The following is a 21,668-nucleotide window of genomic DNA, read 5'->3' as shown; positions in this document are numbered from 1 at the left end:
GAAATAATTATTTACTAATAATCTAATTATGCCATCCACGTGGAGGGGTTTGACTTTTAGTGGGGGGGAGGGTCTGACCCTGTTGAGGGGGAAAGGGAGAAGGGGGGGTGGGTACTACAACTTATTATTTACATCGTATTGATAAAAGAGATGGAGCAAATAATATTTCTCTATTTTCCAGGAATGCAATCTGCAAGTACTATTCTCTTCTTTCCTACACAATACTGAGGCCGATGGGAGGGGGTTTGAATACCTTAACCTCCACCCCCCTTTATATAAGCCCTCCATCAAGAGCCTAACTAGTTGACAAATTAAACCAGGTGGTTTTGATTCAACCCGCGATGCCTGGGTGATAAATCCAACGCATAATTGTTATGTATTTTTCTGTTATGGTTTGTTTTGACGTTATTTTATTGGTCAATGACATAAATACTCTTATCACTCTTGTCATCTATGCATGTATAAAGACTGTTTATAACGCTAATAAATAAATAAACAATATCCAAAAAATTAATTATGTATTGATAGTATTAAAATATTGTTTAATAGGCAAGAGTATTGGCAATATCTATTTTTATGATTTATTTTGTAATTTGTTATATTTTGTAAATTCATGTTATGATATAAAAAAAAACTTTTATTAACTTTAAATAGTTTAGGTTTATGTACTATAATATACTTGCTATGTTACAATTATTTAATGTTAGTGTTGTATCTGTCTTTATGTTTTATATTTCAAAAGATTATAATTATAGGTGCAAATAAACGATATAGCGTATACATTTTTTTATTTAGTCCACTTTCTTAAATTTAATATACACCTACAAATTCTTACAAATTTTGTGAATAATTAATAGACAATTATCAGAGAAAATTTGTTCCAGTAAAGTGAACGATTTCGAGATGAACTATTTCATGTAGAATTCATCATTAATAATAATATTGTTACGACGGTCGAGTCATGATTGGACGGTGGGTCTCTGGAAAGTTCTTGAAAGATCGATCTGAAGGCTTCCGGAAGCGTCGCTATTATATTCAAGAATTTGCCACGCGCGCGACCGGCGGCGGCTGTGAGGTTAAATACGGCGCACATCGGCTGAGAAAGAGTTTTGAATACTATTCGAAAATTTATCCGAACCATAGCTCTTAACAATATTGTTACGTAGGTATACTGTAATGCATTGTTTATACTAATACATTAATTAAAACTGGTTTATTTGCCTTATGATAGAACTTTTTTTTAAATATATCATTTGGGTTCAACACCTCAGAATTACAGATACAATATAATTACAAACTATCAACATGAATGGATTACATGTCCGGAAATCACTTTGCACAAGTCCTTTACTAAACAACGTCCTTTTCTCCGGCAACTTAACACTCGGAGATTTTTTAAAGAAGCCAGAGTTGGAGGATTGCAGAGGTGGTCTCTTGAAGGCCTCTACTACGGAGGGAGCGCAGGTGTCTTTGAAGGGGCCCATGCAAGCTGCCCGAGCTATGGCGTGGGGGATATAGGTCTGATCCACTGTGCCACTGAAGAGCTGGTTTGCCATGGGACCTAAAACAGATTATTAATTCAGAAATAGTATTGTCACAATTATTACATATTATTGATACAAAATAAAATCAGTTGTTTGATGCCCGAATGGCATTTTAAATGTACTGTATATATATAAAGGAATTGTGTTATTATCTCAACGAAAAACGAGGAGAGAGGAAAGGAAGCCTTTATCTGGTGGTGATGTTGGTTTCTTTTGAGTCCTGCTGCTTTATTGAAGATGCCGTGAGTCATTTATAGTTTCTAAGTGTATACCTTACAATCACCATTAATGTTAGATTTTCACAACACAAATTCTATTAACATTCACCACACGACAATATTGAACATTGGGGATGATATTTGCATTATTTAATGGACTTTTCACGAGATCGATCGATTTCAAAATAACATGCACTCTCAACTACGACGAAAATTCGAATCATAAAACAACAAATGAATTACACTGGCGTTGGTCTTCTTTTTTTCAATTCTTGTTTCTTCCAAGATAAAACTTTTAGGAAAGGAACAAATGGAAATGACAATTTGAATAGGACATTGGAATGTGGAATAATCACAAAACTGTTTCAATACTAAACGACAGTCATATATGAATTCCATAGCTTCTGTAAGCACTCAGGCCATTTGCCTATAGCTCCTGTAAGCACTCAGGCCATTTGCCTATAGCTTCTGTAAGCACTCGGGCCATTTGCCTATAGCTCCTGTAAGCACTCGGGCCATTTGCCTATAGCTCCTGTAAGCACTCGGGCCATTTGCCTATAGCTCCTGTAAGCACTCGGGCCATTTGCCTATAGCTCCTGTAAGCACTCGGGCTACTTCCCTATAGCTCCTGTAAGCACTCAGGCCATTTGCCTATAGCTCCTGTAAGCACTCGGGCCATTTGCCTATAGCTCCTGTAAGCACTCAGGCCATTTGCCTATAGCTCCTGTAAGCACTCGGGCCATTTGCCTATAGCTCCTGTAAGCACTCGGGCCATTTGCCTATAGCTCCTGTAAGCACTCAGGCCATTTGCACATTTTGCCTTCTCTAAAGATCACCCGGTTTGTAATTTAAAACTAAGCGATTGTTTATTTTGAATAACAATTTCTTTATCTAAAATTTAAAGTCTTAGTACTCCAAATTTAAGATATAAACTGTGTCCGGAAACTGATAGTACAAGCGGGAAACTGGTGAATCCATATTACACGTGGAGTCGATTTTGTGTCTTTTTGATTATGCTTTCGTTTTCGAGTAAATCATGTTTCTATAGCATTCAGTCTACTTTCATCCTATCTCTGCCAGTTCCATGCCTCACAGTTGCAAGATAATATTGTCAAATCTGAATTTGAAATACTAGAGCTACAAATATGAAGTTTATTACATTGGTTCCAATAGTCGAGTAGTCAAGACGCATGTCCTGGTAAGACAACAGATCTTGGGTTCGATTCCTAGTAGTTATCGTTATCTTTTTATTTTCTGTGTCTTGTTCTGTTCCACATTTTGTGTAGATTTATTAGTACTATCTTCTTCTTCAATGATATATTATTTATTGATGTTGCGACTAAGGCTGCCACCTCTCCGGGTTTTACCCGGAGTCTACGGGTTTGCATGGTGCATGTCCGGGCTACGGTTTAACATCTATATCTCCAGGTCAGACCGGGCGGTGGCATCGAAGCGACAGACGACCATCACGGCGCGGAGTTCGTGACTGTCTGACTGAGTGAATAATTCATAATAAAAAAGTTTTTCAATTTATTCTGTTTTTTTTTTCTGTTCTATCTTTTTGTTTTTGATCATATATTTTTTGTATCTCTATATGGAATGTGTGGGACTGCACTAACCTCCCCACATACCAGTTTATTATTTATTATTATTATTATTATTTTAATAAAATAAAACTATATTTCTAAAATCTCCGGGTCTACTGTTTTCGAAAGGTGGCAGCCCTAGTTGCGACCCCCACTTTCATTGCTCTATGTGATGTAGAATCTCCAGTTTTCAGCTTGTACTACGAATTTCCAGTCACAGTGTACAGTGAAACTCTCTTAAGAAATTTTGCAAAGGACAAAAAAGATTCAAATTTAGCCATTAAATAGTAGGATTTTACACATTACGGTAATTAGTATTATTTAGAAATAATATTTTAATAAAGTATTTTACACATTATGGTAATTAGTAATAGAAATAGGTAGGAATGTGAAATAGTATTTAACATTCTGCTTTACATAAATCCTGTACTTATATGAATGACATTTTTACAATCAATATCAAATAATCGATATAAACAAACTCCGAAAATTAAATGTGAACCTACCAATGGCATAGACCGGCACATCCTCCCCGCCATGTGTGGCCCACCCCCGTGCTACCGCCGCCCTCTGAATGGTGTCCTTATATTTCTCCGGAAGCCCCCCTCTAGCCCTCCTCTCACTCCGGGGGTTCGGGATGCCCCCGGGCCCGTTGGAGTACAGTAGCGTGGTGTAGGAGCGCTGATCTATATCTGATGGATTTCTGTCGTAACCTGCAAAATATCTTATAAAATATATTCAACTGGTCAGTGACTGAGTTGGCAAATCCTCCATAACGACAAAAGCAACATTTTCTGCTTGCTTTGATGGTAATAAGAGATTTTCAAATATTGTCAGGTTATTCGTAACCCGGGAAAGTGTGTTTTTCTTTAAAAAAATAACCGTGAATCATTATTTATTCATTTATTTATTTATACTGGGTTTTTACAGACGATCTCACTTACCTGAGAACAATCCAGTTATAAAAACTCAGTTAACAAACAAATACACATACAAAGACACATTAATTCTCATATACCTAAATAAAGATTAAAATATAAAACAAATAAAAATTCAAAATTAAAAATAAATATCAAATACAAATATTACAGAAAAGTAAGAGACGCAAGTAATAGATAATATAATCAGTGCAACATATTATTTAGCAATAGCAGAATTTTTTTTTCTGAATATAATTATGTCAAAGGATTGTAAAAAAAGTTTTTAAATTAAAGAAAATAATAATAATAATAATAATACTTGGATGACTTGTATAGCGCCGTTTTTGTGCAAAAACACCTCAAGGGATGTATATGAAAACTAATTTCTTATGTCTTCAATCCCTTACCTTAATGGCACGGATACATTTTTAATAGCCCATGGATTTAAAAATTTGTTCGTTTGGTCTTTTTAGGTTAACTCCATACAGGAGACCCTGAGGAAAATAATTTCCCTCTGAGTCTATGGTATCTTTGGGGATCCTATGTGGAGGGTTTTTTTAAGGATAGAAAGGAGAGGAAGATCTGGGAAGCCAAGACCTAGACAATCCTCACCCCACGAACCCGGGCAACCCTGCTAATCACCATACGTATCAAACCACTTGGGGTGACATGGCAGTTGGTTATCCAATGAATGGTTTCCATGGCGGCGGTATACCCGCCTCTCAAATTGGAATTTCGTTAGATCTGTAGCAGCCGCGTCACCGCTGCTTACACCTTCCAGGAGAAGAAAAGCTGAATCAACAGTCAGATTACAATGTATTACGAAACATGAATTGAAATATCGACCATTGATAACCGCGATACGAAAACTGCCGAAAAGACGAACGTAAAGGAATGCAGGATGATGAAAAACATTCATTCAATGAACCGAGTCAGATTCGATGTCCAGACGCTCTGCTCCAACCCGTGGAAGACGAGAACGAAGGAATCATCACCTATATAAGCGCAGGAGGACCTAAGTACTTGCATCATTCCACTCGCTTCAACAAGTCCGACTCGGCATAACGTTACTCTGCATGATCACTCAATGATTATCGATTATTTTTGTGTAATTAATTTGATTCAACAATAAATCTGTTAAATCTTCTTCTGAGTTTCCTGACTATTCTCTTTGGCGTAGAGAAGCGTCCAACTTCTTACAGATCGTTATAATAATGAGTGTTTTATTATATATTTTTTTGACAAATATACATATATAATGATATCCTCACTGGAATCTCGTTAGTTCCTCCTTTAGATTATGTTTACAATTATGTCAAGCTATGTATAATATTTATGAAATGTTATACATGTATATGTTAGGGTAAGGATATGTGACATCTCATTTCAATTGCTTATATGTGCAAAAAAGTAATGGAGTTTTTCCAATGTCTATTGATTTTCTCCGTGGCTTAAATTTTTAGGATGTATACCCACCGAATATAGAGTTCCCCCTTTGCGTGGCATAGCCCCCGAGCACCATGACGTGGGAGTGGTCAGCTGTGACCAACAGCAGCGTGTTGGACAGGTTGACCTTGGCCATACTGGTAGCCACAGCCCGCTCCAGAGAGAGGGTCTCATCGAGCGCGCGAAACGCATTGTTGAAGTGGTGAGCGTGGTCTATTCTGCCGCCTGGACAAAAAAGAAAATTGATGGTCAATTCATTAGTCACAGGAAGATGCATGCAATAATTAATTGTATAATAAAGAACAATAAAAATGCAATGTAGGCGTTTTTCGTGATAAAAAATTCAGTTTATTCTTTGCTTAAATTTTCAATAAGTTTTCTTTAAAACTGGGTTTCATAAATTTATTTTAGTTTATTAGGGAAAGAAACAATTCAATAACATATTTACATATTTTACAATTCAATAACATATATACATATTTTTATAAAAAAATACATGTTTACTGAGTTGCATAAACCAGTATAGTTTCCGAATAAGATATATATTAAATACAAAAGAAAAACATAAAGATGAATTGATAGAAAAAGAAAATCAGTAAAAAAACACGTAAATTAAATGTATTAGATAAATAAGGTATAATTCATCCATGATATGATATATGTACATCATAAAATAATGTTAACAAAATGAACAGAGATAAGCAAAAAACACAATGAAAATCATCATTCAAATTCAAATGGGACAGGGATGTATAATGTCAGGCAAGTGTAAGAGAGACAGAGCGTTTGCTAAATGGGATAAAACCAAAAGGTATTAAGTCAGTGGTGTTGTTTTGTTTCTATTCAAATCCACATGGAAGGTATTTCTAGTGTACTTCTTTATTCTATGTTTTATACAATTTTTCTCCATTGTCTAATATCTTTATCGCTTAGCAGAGTTTGTAAAGTGAACAGTTAGTGGCAAAGTTGACTCATGAGTCTGGTTCCCACTCGGTATCATGGGTTCAATTCCTCTGCTAACCATGTCCACCATCACAACACAAGTAATATCTTCCACAATCAGAGATGTGCATTATTTCAAATAAATCCATTTCAAATGGAAATGCAAAATGCAAAATGGGTATTTTCCATTTTGCATTTTAAATGCTTTTCTAAAAACCATTTTGCATTTTGCATTTTAAATGCTTTTCACAATTCATTTTCCATTTTAAATGCTTTTTTGCAACATTCTTCCTACTATCTCCAATCATCTTTTTTTCACAAATATCAGTCGGTCCTCAACCTCGCTATGAGAGATAATTTCCATTTGTCAAGTTGCTCCCTGGTAGGAGCCCTGGCAACTGAGTGATACCATTACAAAAAATACTGATTCAAATACTGAACATGGGGCCATGACGCTGTAATATTAAATATTAGATAGCAGTTTCTATGTTTTTACGTTGGCAACATTAGTCCCGCTCAAATTTTTTGTGGTTTCATAATCTGTAGTCGTGGTGTTTTTGGATTTACCATCATCTATAATGTTTGTTCTACATTGATGTCCATTATTAAATGACAAAATTGTTTAAAAATTCTATAATTATTTGACCCACAGACATATGAATATATAGACTAGAAATTAAAGGTGAGGGGTAAAATCAACTGTTGAAGAACGAAGGGGGTAAAGCTGACTGTGATTCGTCAATAAATCAATCTGACAGTATATAGGCATCTCGCTTTATAATATCACCATTTAGTTCTTAAAAGTAAAATCTGCTTTTGAATGAATAGACATATTTACATGGGAGCGCAAATTACTCGCCACGTTATGAACAAATTTGCGAAGTCCAAATTCGGCAAAAAAAAATTTCTTCTATTTTCAGAGTCGAATATTTTGTTTACGTATTTAGTTAAGACACTTTTATAAGTGTTCATAATTTACTTCCCAGTAACAACGATGCGCACACTTGAGAATCGCTACATTCGACCAATGTTGGCTCGATGTGATAGTATATGTTTCTACAACTGATTCATATTATACGACGTGAATAAGCTTAAAATGATGCTTACATATGGAATGTAATACGACAATTGGGTTTATTCTCTTTTTCACATCTATTTTTACAAGTTTTCATATCACAAGCTACTATTTTGCCGTGTTATTTCATAAAATGCCTCGACCATAGCTCAACGCTAGTTCGAACAAGAATGATGACGTCACATTCTCAAGATTCACGGGAAGCCATACGCGAGCCCAGCCGGCTCCAATGGAACCGGTATGGGGAGTGGGGAATAATACGCTTTTAATCACTTAGGGCAGGTCTACTAATATTCACATGTCTATGATTTGACCTGAGAAACCATTTTGCATTTTCAATGCATTTTGAAAATAGGTATTTTGCATTTTGCATTTGAAATGCTTTTCTAAAAACCATTTTGCATTTTGCATTTTCAAATGGAAAAGTTTTGACCCATTTCCATTTTGCATTTCAAATGGTTTTGGGTACCCATTTTGCACATCTCTGTCCACAATAATGTTAGTAGGAGTTTTTCAAATATTGTCACGTTATTCATACCTGGGAATGCTTACACTGATAGCAGGTGTTTCCTGTCATGCTTTTTAATTATTTATTATTTTTACTAATGTATTTACCCTCAACCATCAGGAAGTATCCGTCTTCTGACTTCATGAGGAGGTCCAGGGCTTTCGAGGTCATCTCCGATAGAGAAGGATCTCCGTTGGGGCCACCGTCACGCTCTGAATCAAACTCCATGTGAGAACTAGCAAACAGACCTGCAAAAAAATAATAAAAGTGATTGTGTGGTGTTAAAACGTGTATGTATTGACTGAACGTACTGTAGCCGCAACTTTTCTCAATAACTCTGGCCCCTGCGTCTGCTGGTTCTATAATATATTCAGCTGGTGCTGTGATTAGTTAGACAAATCACAGTATTGTATGAAAAATTGTAACAAATCAGTTCTAATTTTGAACATGTCAAAATTAATTTTCTGTTAATATTATATTATAGGTAGGTACTTTATCGTTTGTCTGAATTCTTTACACAACCAGTTCCAATCTTGAAAATGACACTTAAATTCGAAGCAAATTTAAGTCCTTCAAACAGAGTTATGCAGATCGCACAGATGATTGAAATTATAATACACACTAGATATTATGCTTTCATCCCATGTAGATTTGAATGGAAACCAACTAAGCTACTGACTTTTTGGTTCCAGTTCATTTAGCTTGCGCTCCATCTCTCTTACACTGCCTGACATTGTATATCGCATATATACATTTGATGGAAATAAAAATTTTATAAAGGTGATGAGTCGAATTTTTGTGGTCGGTATGTAGGTAACTACTTATTTGAAATTTAAGCAAAGAATGGTCAGACTTTTGGATCATAAAACGCGCTAACATCGCATTTCTTGTGTTCCTCTTTATTAAGGGTAATTATAAATACTTCTTATTCATGTCCTTTACACGTCCAGGATATTTAGCACGGTCAGTGCTTCAAACCTCAGTTCATGTCAAATAAATTAAGAACACTTAAGTCACTGTGAACTGTTGTTTGTTTGTATGCAATCTGCAGTCACACTCGGTAACAATGACAAGATACCGACATAATGTTTCTAATTTTTTTAAAATCGTTAATTCGAAGCTCGACTGTTGCGAACTTCTAAGTCTAGTTAATATTAGAGAACGTATTCGACACACTAAGCATAAGGACCTATTTCATTGTCACTTTTCAATTCCTCTCCTACGTAGTTTAGCAAACGAATATATACAAATAATATCGACATTTTTAACACACCTAAAGAAATCTTTCATGTCTAAATATTATTTCTGAAAATGTTTAGATTATTACATATTGTAAACCATATGAAACCATTATATACGTATGTATATTATCGATAAAACTTTTATCGATCTACCGGGCTAGATCACTCAATTTTTTTATTTTTTATTTTTTTATTTATTCTTTAATATATTTGTTAAACAATGGTATGGTATATTGTCCTCCACGCTAGGAGTTCACCTGTGTTGTGGAGGACTTTTTCAATTGTAAAGTTATATAATTCTAAAACAATACAGTGGAGTTGGTTACACAGAGAAACATTAAAAATTAAAATATAAAATCGATTTTTCCATAGTTATCTTTCATGAATTGTGCCGTTTCTTGAATGAACCTACCTAACAAATATTCAGTATTAACTGTGTCCACAGATTGCAGTTCTTCGCTTGTGGTGACATAACTGGCGACCCGCCCGCTGCGGTGCTTCTCCCGCAGCCAGTCCTCGATCAGGTTCCGCCCGTCCAGCCGGCGTCCCTCCTTGTGCGGGGGCTCGGGGTCCGTTGTCGCCATGGACGTGAAGTGGCGACGACCCCCGCCTAGAATTACCTGCGACAAAGAGTAGGTTAGGATAGGTTAGGATTAGGTTACATTACTGGTTACAAATGATAGATGAATCAAAATGACACATCATTACCTATAACTGAAAAGAAATAGCGGACCATCAAGATTGGAGGCATTTTCTTTTTGTTGCCTCTATCTTAACGATCTTCAACAAATAACAACCTTTAGAGCACAGGCGTCAGGTGGGAATGCTGTTCTTGTTCTACCGGTATTTCAATGGAAGATGCACCGAGAAACTAGGGTAATTGATTCCTTCGACACCTATGCGTACTCGGGCATATTCACCCCTTAGCCTCATAAAAAAGACCCTCTACACAGTATCCACAAAGATGACATAGGTTTCATGTTAGGTCCAATGGATCCTGGAATTTTGGCGGTAAAAGATCGGAAGTTAAAGAATTACCTTCATATTCCTGCCCGGCTCGTCCTCCATCAGCTGGCGGGCGATGTCCTTGCACGAGGGACGGGCCAGCACCTCCACCTTGGAATCGTCTTCCCAGAATCTGCTGGAGGCGTGCGCGTACAGCGCCGCGGGCGTGGCGTGCGTCACTCGCGTGTTGGTCACAATACCGGTAGCTTTACCTGAAACCATTCCACTTAAAGTCAAAGCATTACCTTTATATTCCTGCCCGGCTCGTCCTCCATCAGCTGGCGGGCGATGTCCTTGCACGAGGGACGGGCCAGCACCTCCACCTTGGAATCGTCTTCCCAGAATCTGCTGGAGGCGTGCGCGTACAGCGCCGCGGGCGTGGCGTGCGTCACTCGCGTGTTGGTCACAATACCGGTAGCTTTACCTGAAACCATTCCACTTAAAGTCAAAGCATTACCTTTATATTCCTGCCCGGCTCGTCCTCCATCAGCTGGCGGGCGATGTCCTTGCAAGAGGGACGGGCCAGCACCTCCACCTTGGAATCGTCTTCCCAGAATCTGCTGGAGGCGTGCGCGTACAGCGCCGCGGGCGTGGCGTGCGTCACTCGCGTGTTGGTCACGATACCGGTAGCTTTACCTGAAACCATTCCACTTAAAGTCAAAGCATTACCTTTATATTCCTGCCCGGCTCGTCCTCCATCAGCTGGCGGGCGATGTCCTTGCAAGAGGGACGGGCCAGCACCTCCACCTTGGAATCGTCTTCCCAGAATCTGCTGGAGGCGTGCGCGTACAGCGCCGCGGGCGTGGCGTGCGTCACTCGCGTGTTGGTCACAATACCGGTAGCTTTACCTGAAACCATTCCACTTAAAGTCAAAGCATTACCTTTATATTCCTGCCCGGCTCGTCCTCCATCAGCTGGCGGGCGATGTCCTTGCACGAGGGACGGGCCAGCACCTCCACCTTGGAATCGTCTTCCCAGAATCTGCTGGAGGCGTGCGCGTACAGCGCCGCGGGCGTGGCGTGCGTCACTCGCGTGTTGGTCACGATACCGGTAGCTTTACCTGAAACCATTCCACTTAAAGTCAAAGCATTACCTTTATATTCCTGCCCGGCTCGTCCTCCATCAGCTGGCGGGCGATGTCCTTGCACGAGGGACGGGCCAGCACCTCCACCTTGGAATCGTCTTCCCAGAATCTGCTGGAGGCGTGCGCGTACAGCGCCGCGGGCGTGGCGTGCGTCACTCGCGTGTTGGTCACAATACCGGTAGCTTTACCTGAAACCATTCCACTTAAAGTCAAAGCATTACCTTTATATTCCTGCCCGGCTCGTCCTCCATCAGCTGGCGGGCGATGTCCTTGCACGAGGGACGGGCCAGCACCTCCACCTTGGAATCGTCTTCCCAGAATCTGCTGGAGGCGTGCGCGTACAGCGCCGCGGGCGTGGCGTGCGTCACTCGCGTGTTGGTCACGATACCGGTAGCTTTACCTGAAACCATTCCACTTAAAGTCAAAGCATTACCTTTATATTCCTGCCCGGCTCGTCCTCCATCAGCTGGCGGGCGATGTCCTTGCACGAGGGACGGGCCAGCACCTCCACCTTGGAATCGTCTTCCCAGAATCTGCTGGAGGCGTGCGCGTACAGCGCCGCGGGCGTGGCGTGCGTCACTCGCGTGTTGGTCACAATACCGGTAGCTTTACCTGAAACCATTCCACTTAAAGTCAAAGCATTACCTTTATATTCCTGCCCGGCTCGTCCTCCATCAGCTGGCGGGCGATGTCCTTGCACGAGGGACGGGCCAGCACCTCCACCTTGGAATCGTCTTCCCAGAATCTGCTGGAGGCGTGCGCGTACAGCGCCGCGGGCGTGGCGTGCGTCACTCGCGTGTTGGTCACGATACCGGTAGCTTTACCTGAAACCATTCCACTTAAAGTCAAAGCATTACCTTTATATTCCTGCCCGGCTCGTCCTCCATCAGCTGGCGGGCGATGTCCTTGCACGAGGGACGGGCCAGCACCTCCACCTTGGAATCGTCTTCCCAGAATCTGCTGGAGGCGTGCGCGTACAGCGCCGCGGGCGTGGCGTGCGTCACTCGCGTGTTGGTCACGATACCGGTAGCTTTACCTGAAACCATTCCACTTAAAGTCAAAGCATTACCTTTATATTCCTGCCCGGCTCGTCCTCCATCAGCTGGCGGGCGATGTCCTTGCACGAGGGACGGGCCAGCACCTCCACCTTGGAATCGTCTTCCCAGAATCTGCTGGAGGCGTGCGCGTACAGCGCCGCGGGCGTGGCGTGCGTCACTCGCGTGTTGGTCACAATACCGGTAGCTTTACCTGAAACCATACATTTATTTATGTAGCAGCCGCATCACCGCTGCTAGCATCATCATATCAACAATCAGACTACAATGCATTACGAAACGTCAATTAAAATATCGACCTTTGATACCGCAATACGTAAACTGCTGATAATACGAATGTGAAGGAATGCAGGGGGATGCAAAACATTGATACAATGAACCGAGTCAGCGATCCTCCGGGTTCGATGTCCAGACGCTGCTCCAACCCGTGGAAGACGAGAACAGAGGAATCAGCACCTATATAATCGGAGGAGGACCTAAGTACATCATCATTCCACTCGAGAAGTCCGTCTCGGCGTAACGGAGGAGTCGGCCGTTATGGCCGGTTACCCCCGCGTCACGCCTCGCTCTTTCTTCACCTCATCGCTACAGGACCTACTCATCTACACCCGGTTTTGCACGGACTACAACCATGGACTCCTTGGGATTCACCTCAGCGCCCTGGCCCCGGTTATATCACATTCCTGGCCAGCGCTGACCCCGCGGCATCGTCGCCGGCCTGCATCTCCCGCTCATCTGCCGACCAGGTCCATCGCACCTTCGGCTACCTCGTTCACACTGAAGTTCCCGGAAGACTCCACGTCTTCAACAGCGCTGGACACATCCACGAGGCCGGTCTCCACCAACGCGGCGTCGACTCACTGACCCGCGCCTCGACCACATCATCGCCGTTATCGCCGTCGACGCCTGGTATCACCGTCATCGGTCCAGAGCCATCTCCCAACTGATTCAAAATAAAAACTGTGACACAACACACAACATCATATTTCATTGTCTCACTACCAGATCCCCATATTTATATTGCAGACTTTTCCATACAAAACTTAAATTTAGATTTGGGGCCATAATACCCAAGCAATCTGAAAAATTATTTTTACAAGTCAAAGGTTTAGCTAATTTCTAGTATTAGTAGTGTTTATTTATTTGTGTTTTAAATGTTTAAACATGGGCCGATTTCAATTTTGCGTGATTAGAAAACTTTAGAATTTGTAATTATTTAAAAAAAATCTTACCCTACTTACAGAGTTAATATAATGATAAATAAAATAAAAATGCCGGTTTTTGGGTAGAAATTTTAATTTATATCGAACAAAATTTGTGTTGTACTAGATATTTGCTGTGCCTGGATTTAAAGAAAAATATTTTCAGTTTTGTTGGGTATTTACCCCTTATCACGAGGAAAATATTTTTCCCTCAGGGCCTCTGTCATCTTAGGGATTATGTGTAAGAATAGTACTTTTTATGAAGGAAAGGGGTGTGAGGGGTGGCTCGGAATCTGTCCTTGCTATTGTGTCCAGGAGCAACTGACGTATGAATCCATTCCTCCCACTCCTCAACCAGTCTCGGGAACAGGCCTGTCACTCAGTACAAATTGAAATCCTAAGAAATACTCATATATACTTAGAGCTGAAAATTCACACCGCAAAGATGTGGTTAATTTGCGGTTGAAACGACCTCAGTATACAGCTGGCTTGCATTGCTGCCGATTGCTGATATTGTGGTTGTTTGCCTAGAGTGCAAGCTGCAAGAGTAACGACTAAACAATGGAGCTGTTGAAGAGAGCTTGTGAAGTTGAACTAGCGAAACATCCCTCTTTGGTCGCCCTGTTTCGCAGACTTTCTAGTGGAGAATGAACATAAATAAACCACTCACTAAAACGATAACTTCGGCCTTTTTGTATGAAACCAATTGGTCCTAAAAAAAACCATAAATATGCCAATATATAGACAGTAAAATTTTCATTCGGGGCCTACTTATTATACTATTCACCAATGAAAAACTCTGAAAGTTTATTCCATAGACTTTCAAAGTTTTTTTATTGGTGGATTAGGCAATCATATGACGTCACAATATTTCGCTTCAAATTTTCGATTGGAGTTATCCCTGAGAATGACTACTTACGCAAAACCCCAGACTTTTCGCTCGACTTGTAAAAAGCTTAGAATAAATATGAATGGAGTGAAGTATCTTCTATATGATCAGATAATTATAGGGTCGAAACATAGTCCAGGTATTTCCGCATTTGTGAGTAAAATTGCAGTGATGTTGTAATAAGTTGGTTTAGTTCCTACCTTCCTCCTGAGCCCACGTCAGCAGAGAAGGCACCCTGCTTTGGAAGCTCTTGCTACACTCCCCAAATTTGACGCTGGAGTCCATCCCCACCGTCTCGTAGTTGGCTTTCACGCCGCACATCAGTGCTGTAGCGCAGGCAGAAGACTCGCCGATCTGGGCATCAGCATTGTAGGTCTGGACAAAATGGATTACTGTTAACTAACGGCTTATCAACAAACAATATCTGCCCTTTCCACATATTTCGTTAGAGAAATTTTCCAAATAGGTTGTTCTACAACCCACTTAAAACAAGTGAAGCAGAAATTCATCAGACATTACTGCACTTTCTGAAAGAAATCGTAAGGGAATTAAGACAAGGTAATGGAGTTTCAGGAACGCCGCTGTCATAATTTAAAGCGCGAAGTTTTGTGAAGTTATTGCAGCAGATCGTTTTTTTTGTGTCGTGAATTTGTCTCATACATTACGTAAATCTTGCAGGGGTACGACTATTGTCGGCCATTACAATAAATTGTTCGGCAATATAGTAAATAATACGCCATTTATCTTGCTAGCTTACCGGCAACTTTAGTGAGTTTTGTTATTGCGTGTTGATGTGAGATTATGTTAGGTGGGGGGTGGGGGACGAGGTCATCAAAACTAAATACTGCGAGAAGAGTGTTTTTTTTTAATAAATCTTTTTATAACCGCAAAAAATAGGTATCAGGCCTATTAAAACTGCTTTATAGTTTAAAATCTCCTACTTACGATCCCCTTTTCGGTTATGGCTTTATTGTACAATGTGGAAAATTAAGTTCTTTGGAAAATTGTGCTAAAAAATTTAAATATTTCTGTGTGAACATACGCAAAATAAAATAAAAACTTTTTTTTGGTGATTTTTTTTTCTTTTGCATAATTCAAAACCAGCGGCTAGTGTTAAGAGGGAATTTAAACCTTATCGCTTTCTACATAATGAGTGTTATTGTTAGCGGCCCGATTAAAAAAATTACACGACCTAGTGCATCGCCCAAAGGACCTAAAAATTTGATGACTGTTTGTCATCAGTTTTAGGAACACTGTTCCGGTACTTTCCGGTTGAAAACTAGCACAGTGTAGGTAGGTTGGTGCGGTGTTGATCTGACTTAGCTGAATCTTCTGAGATTCTTATAAGATACCATATTTACCTTGGACAGTGCCGTAGCGGGGAAAGTATCCCACAGCAAGTCGGCCTCCTCCCCGAGCCCCCCGGCCCTCTGCCCCTTGAGGATGCGCGCTGCAGTGAGCGTGGAGAGCCCCATGCCGTCCCCTACGAACAGCACCACGCTGCGAGCGACGGGTACCCTGAGACCCGCGGCCTGGAGTCGCTTCTCTATGGCCGAGCGGGCTGACTTGTACCAGTAGTGTTGATCTGAAATATTTTAAAATATGCCACCCTTTGAAATTTTTAGTAAAAATAAAACAAAAATATTTGCATAGCACGTAAGTATGTGTATTGCAGAATATTGTTCTGACAGGCGTACATTTTAGATAAAGATTATCAGAAGAGTACAGATTGATCCACCTTTCTGTGAAGGTGGCCAAATTGGGAAGACGATAATATTGTTCACCCTCTTAAGAGAAAAAAAGAGCAAAATATTTGTAAATGTGAGAAATACATTCGACTGAATGAATTTGTAGTTGAGAGATGAGACAGTATTTAGAAATCTAAGAAGTTCATTCGAATAAATCAGCATAAGTATTCAAAGAAATCTGTCTATCTTATGTTCTATCTATATATAAAAAAAAATGACTGATTGATTTTTGTACAAATATAAACTTTTATTCCGAGATTGATGGAATTTTGCACACTTGACTTTCAAAACAAGAAGAAGGTCACTGTCTACACTGATTTATAAAAATCATCCCCACTCCTCTTCCCACCCTCTAATACAAAATGTTGATTTTTAAATTTTGCACATAGTTGTCTACATCTAATTTCTAAAAACTCTGTGTAAAGCCCGGGCAATACCGGGGACTTCAGCGAGTCAATCAAAAAAATGCGTGACATGTTTCTTTTCCATTCCATGTACCTACTTATAGTCCTAAATCTTATATCGCCTCTTTACAATAACATAAATTAATTAATACCTACGAACGCAGTTGAAAAACTTGTAAACCTTTCTTATTAAATATCAATCGCGCTGTAAACATGACAAGTTGGACTGCCGCGTGAACTAAATAATGGCGAACTTTATTTATAAAAGACTTTGGCGTCGAGTGATTTACAGCGATCCTTCCTGCCGAGGAGTTGATGACGGCACAAAATATTAACCTCCAACGAATGACACCACCGTTCGCTAAATAATGTATTTTTACATGCAAAATCAGATTGTTTCTAGAGCGTGCTCTGCTCTTAGATCGCATAACTACGTTAAAATAAAGGCCTCATTTCAATAAACGTACAATCTAATTAATATCAGTCTCAGAACCAGGGGGTTTAACTCCGGTCGAAAATTGGAACCGAAATATTGTGACGTCATGTTTGCCTATCTATATCCACCAATGAAAAACTCTGAAAATCTATGGAATAAACTTTCAAAATTTTTCATTGGTGCATAGTATAATAAGTAGGCTCCGAATGAGAATCTATATATTGCCATATCTATGGTTTTTTAGGTCCAATTTGTTTCATAAAAAAAGCCCGAAGTTATCAATCTATAGAAGTTTATTTATGCTCAGAATTATCGTCTGGTGAGGCGGATAACGTACATGCACAGTTATCGAAATGATAGTCAATAAAATTCCTGGGTAGCCGGCATTTTATTAATGGAAAATATATAAAATGTTTGTTTGTTTATACCTTATAGACTCAAAAGCTACTGGACCGATATCGCTGATTTTTTGTTCTTATTATTGCAAGAGATGGCAGAAGAATTCGGGAACGCCCGGGGAAGACTTATTATCTCTGCACTGGAATGAGATACGCAGTCGAATAAAACTCGAGAAAATGTAGTTTTTTTACACTGAAGTTCACAACCTCAAAACATTACTCCAAACCATTCATAACCCGAGCAACGCCGGGTACACGTCAGCTAGTAACATGAAATTATTTTTTATTTATCTATGCAGCATGTACTCAATTACTGGTGTCATATTATATGTTTTAACCAAAGATATTAGAAGAACGAGATATGCTATGTTGGCCGCCGGACCGTAGCCGGAGTACTACCTAATTAGGGTACTTTGAACGGTATCGGGACGTGTACGCACAGAAATCTGTTCTATGTATTAGTGCGGATACCTTAGCGCAAGCGAAGGTGTGCAGTAGTATTGGTGAACAAAACCGGCGACACTCGGCAAAACAATTCCACTCAGTACGAACTGCGCATAGCACATCTCGTTCTTCTAATATCTTTGGTTTTAACCTGCTTCATTAATATGTTCGAGTCTATAGATTAAATATACCATATAGATTAAATTTAAGTCAATTCGTCGTTCTTCTTAAATAATTAATTCTTAATTTTTTGTCAGAAAATAGCAGAAAGTCCACCACTCTATATCTAGTAATTACCAAAAGTTAGAAAAAAGGTGTGAAAGGTTTTTTCCCAGTCCACGTTAACTTTTCGGGACCTCTTGAAATATAAGGCTGGCCGCATACATACGTTTTTCGTATTCGATTTCCGAATTCGTTTTCCGTATTCGGACATCCGAATGCACGGAATCAGCAGAAAATACATTAACTGCCGCACACGTTCGTTTTAGTTCCGAACGGAACAAATTCCTTACGCACGTTCCGAATGCGAGCCGGCGCGTTCAAAAAATTCATGGGGAGGGTGGCTAGAGAATTTCAAGAAAATATAAAATTTTTCCCCAGGAAAATTAGATACAATAACTTTAAATATTTTTAACACTACTAGCTGTACCCCGCCACGCGTTTGCTGTGGCTCAGTCTGTCTGTGTAGACAAATAAACAATAGCGAGTGTTGCTTTTACGTCCAATAGATGGCGATGTTAAAAAAAGCCTGTTTTTACCTGTCACATGTGACATCCATATTTTAATATATAAGTATATAAAAACACATTATGCGTATTCGAATGCAACGTTATGTCAAAATTTCAAAGCAATCGGAAGAATTTATTGCCATATGTATTTGTCGTGTCTTTGTCCAAAGCTTGTGGTTACCGTCGGAGTTTTATGTTTTATGTTAGATTGTATTTGTGATATTTTTTTGTCATCATAAATGTAGTTTATTTGTGTATTATGTATAATTGTCGTATATCTAGTCAATCTAGTGCGTCAAACATTTATTTGGTCTGTCAGTCATTCTATGTTTTTTTTTTAAGTATTACCTTTGAGATTGTTTTCTATGAGATTTCGTTTTTCCATTTCGATTTTCGTTTTTCGATTTCGATTCTATTGCGTTTATATGTCAAACTTGTTGTGAAATCAGATATGAGCGCATCAGCAGAATGCTGCCTGCTCATTACATAATAATAATAATAATAATATATGTTTGTTGCTCCTCCCCAAACAATGATTTAAAATTCTATTATGGATTTACAAAGTTTAAAATACAATGTTTTCATTTGTGTTTATTGTTGTTAATTAGGTAATTCACCGAGAGTACTTTGTCTCATTTGGTTTAGTTTATTTATGTTTAGGAAAATATGTATTGTTTTAGAGAAGTTTATTTGTGATTCTGTATGATGTGTCCATTTGAGGTTATGGTCAAATATGAGTCGTGGTTATTTTATTTGTTATGTATTGTTTTCTAGAGTAGAGCAATCGCAGATGTTGGTGTTTATACATTCGTGTATTTTTTGGCTGTAATTGGCTGTTAATTGCTATTTATACTGTATGGTGAGAATATTGTTTTCGATATGTTTGTTGTATTTTATGGTATTTATGTGTCTAACCATGTTAAAAGAAAGAAGAACCGATTTTCGAAGTGGGATATCTGCAAATTCGGTTCCCATTGATTTTCCAACATATTCCTTAGATTTCTAAAGTAATTACAGCAAGATGAACACTTATTTAGTTTTTTGTTTACCCATTAGTCCAATAAGTAGATATATACCGAATGCGGGTTTATGTATATATTTGTTAAACTTTTACCGTCACGAAGGAAGGATTCTTAATAAAATAAACAGAGATTTTTTACTTTAATTTAATTACAAACTAACCAACTAAATAACAGACCATCACGCAAATTCCCCGCAGGAGTAGGCAGAGAGAACGTACCGCCAAACAAATCGTTCTTGGAATACACTCCTTGCTTCATACACATTCATTAACTACTAAAAAGTAGTTTAATGGGACTTTTATCTTTTGTTCCACTCTTTTTTTATTTGTTATATATGAAATAAATGGTTGAATAGCATAAAACAAAGACGATAATCGCGTCTGTTTGTGCGCGTTGTTCTTTTAAACTACGCAACGGATTTTGATAGAGTTTTCACTGTCATTTAGAAAATTTCTTCCGGAATGTTTAAATATATAAAACATGCACATTTTCTTTACAAGAAGTAGAGAAAAGTAGAGGCTTTGCAATCAAGTCGTAAAACAAATATTTTTGGCAACGCTGGGTACACGTCTGCTAGTACATTAAATAAAATTAAATTAAAAAAAAAAACACTTCGTCTCATACACACTCTTCTGTTATACTACTATGGACACAACTCAAGTATTTGATTAACTTGGTCGTGCCGTATCTTCCTGGGGCGTCCCCGACTTCTACCATTTACATTCGTATCATGTATTCTTCGCATACTCCTTTCTTCGGTCACCCGCTCTACATGCCCAAATCATAATTTCATTATAAATCATTAATTCTTACCTTGACTTTGTCTTTCCACATTTCCTTCCAAATAGGGTAAAAATAGCAGAATGATGCACGCAAAAAACTGACAGCAAACTAGAGCCATAATTTCAACAAAAACTAATAACGAACACAGAAATAATAATCACAACACATTTTTAATTAGGTACCTACGCACTTTCCATTTCCGCTTAGTTTAACTTGTCCCTTCATTTTTTATTAACATTACTCACTCTTTTTATTAGCGCATTGCTCGCATATGTATTATTTTTACTATCCGTTTAAGCACTTAGTTAACAGCGTGATGATTATTATTTGAGTCCATCGTTAACCAAAGAGACGTCCAAAGTAGTTTGGGCCAACACCAAACACCACTGAAGAACTTGAGAGCGGGTAAACAGTTTGGCATGTTCTGTGTTATGTTGTGTGTGTTTGAATGGTTTGTTTTGAAACTGGAGAAGATATGTGAGTGACCACCGTCATGTACCGCGCTGCACTGCGGTGTTGCTTGAGTCTGTGCCATGTTCATCTCTTAGTTGGGAACAGCGGGACTCCAGCCTCTAGCATCATCGCCCAAGCTCTAGCACACATCATACGGAAAAGAGGACTCTGAACCCTGCATTTTCCGGGTAAACAGACAAACCATAGTTCATTAATGTAGGTGTTGGTACCTATCATATTTAAGCATAATAATACAATTATACTAGTAGTTCTGTTAACAGTAGACCGTAATGTGGTTTTGATTTATTAAATCATAAGACTTGTAAGTAGGTACACTTGAATGCCTACCTACTTAATTATAAACCAGGTATTTTTGTAAAATGGTTTTTATTTTAAACTAGCTGAACCCCGCCATGCATTACAGTGGCTCAGTATGTCTGTGCAGATAGAGAAACAATAGAGCGTATTGCCTTTACGTCCAACAGATGGCTCTGTTTAAAAAAAACATGTTTTTACCTTCCAAAGGGGATCCGGGGA

At 39.1% G+C, this 21,668-nt stretch overlaps 1 protein-coding gene across 1 annotated transcript; it reads right to left on the bottom strand.

Annotated features, from left to right (window-relative positions):
- Positions 1-331: 331 nt before the first annotated feature.
- Positions 332-20,894, bottom strand: LOC149420178 (alkaline phosphatase-like). Its single transcript, XM_089636315.1, has 10 exons — positions 20,709-20,894; positions 16,077-16,300; positions 14,916-15,090; positions 12,639-12,817; positions 9,893-10,100; positions 8,347-8,487; positions 5,745-5,939; positions 3,855-4,061; positions 1,334-1,561; positions 332-345 (listed from the first exon to the last, which is right to left on the bottom strand). The coding sequence occupies exons 1-10, from the start codon at positions 20,794-20,796 to the stop codon at positions 332-334; spliced, it is 1,659 nt and encodes a 552-aa protein (XP_089492441.1). The 5' UTR covers positions 20,797-20,894.
- Positions 20,895-21,668: the final 774 nt, after the last annotated feature.

Source organism: Hesperophylax consimilis, chromosome 10, assembly GCF_061612785.1.
Source record: "Hesperophylax consimilis isolate HC1 chromosome 10, BYU_Hcon_1.0, whole genome shotgun sequence".
Taxonomy (NCBI): domain Eukaryota; kingdom Metazoa; phylum Arthropoda; class Insecta; order Trichoptera; family Limnephilidae; genus Hesperophylax; species Hesperophylax consimilis.
The sequence above is the reverse complement of the archived record's forward strand: the minus strand, read 5'-3'. Positions and strand labels throughout refer to the sequence as shown.

What these genes read in the sequence shown, in the direction of transcription:
- LOC149420178 (XM_089636315.1), bottom strand. Translation starts at nt 20,796, where the DNA reads ATGGCTCTAGTTTGCTGTCAGTTTTTTGCGTGCATCATTCTGCTATTT. An exon ending in GACGTGGGCTCAGGAGGAAG is followed by an intron (nt 12,818 to 14,915) that starts GTAGGAACTAAA and finishes GTATGGTTTCAG; the next exon opens with GTAAAGCTACCGGTATTGTG. An exon ending in TGTGCCGGTCTATGCCATTG is followed by an intron (nt 1,562 to 3,854) that starts GTAGGTTCACAT and finishes AATCTGTTTTAG; the next exon opens with GTCCCATGGCAAACCAGCTC.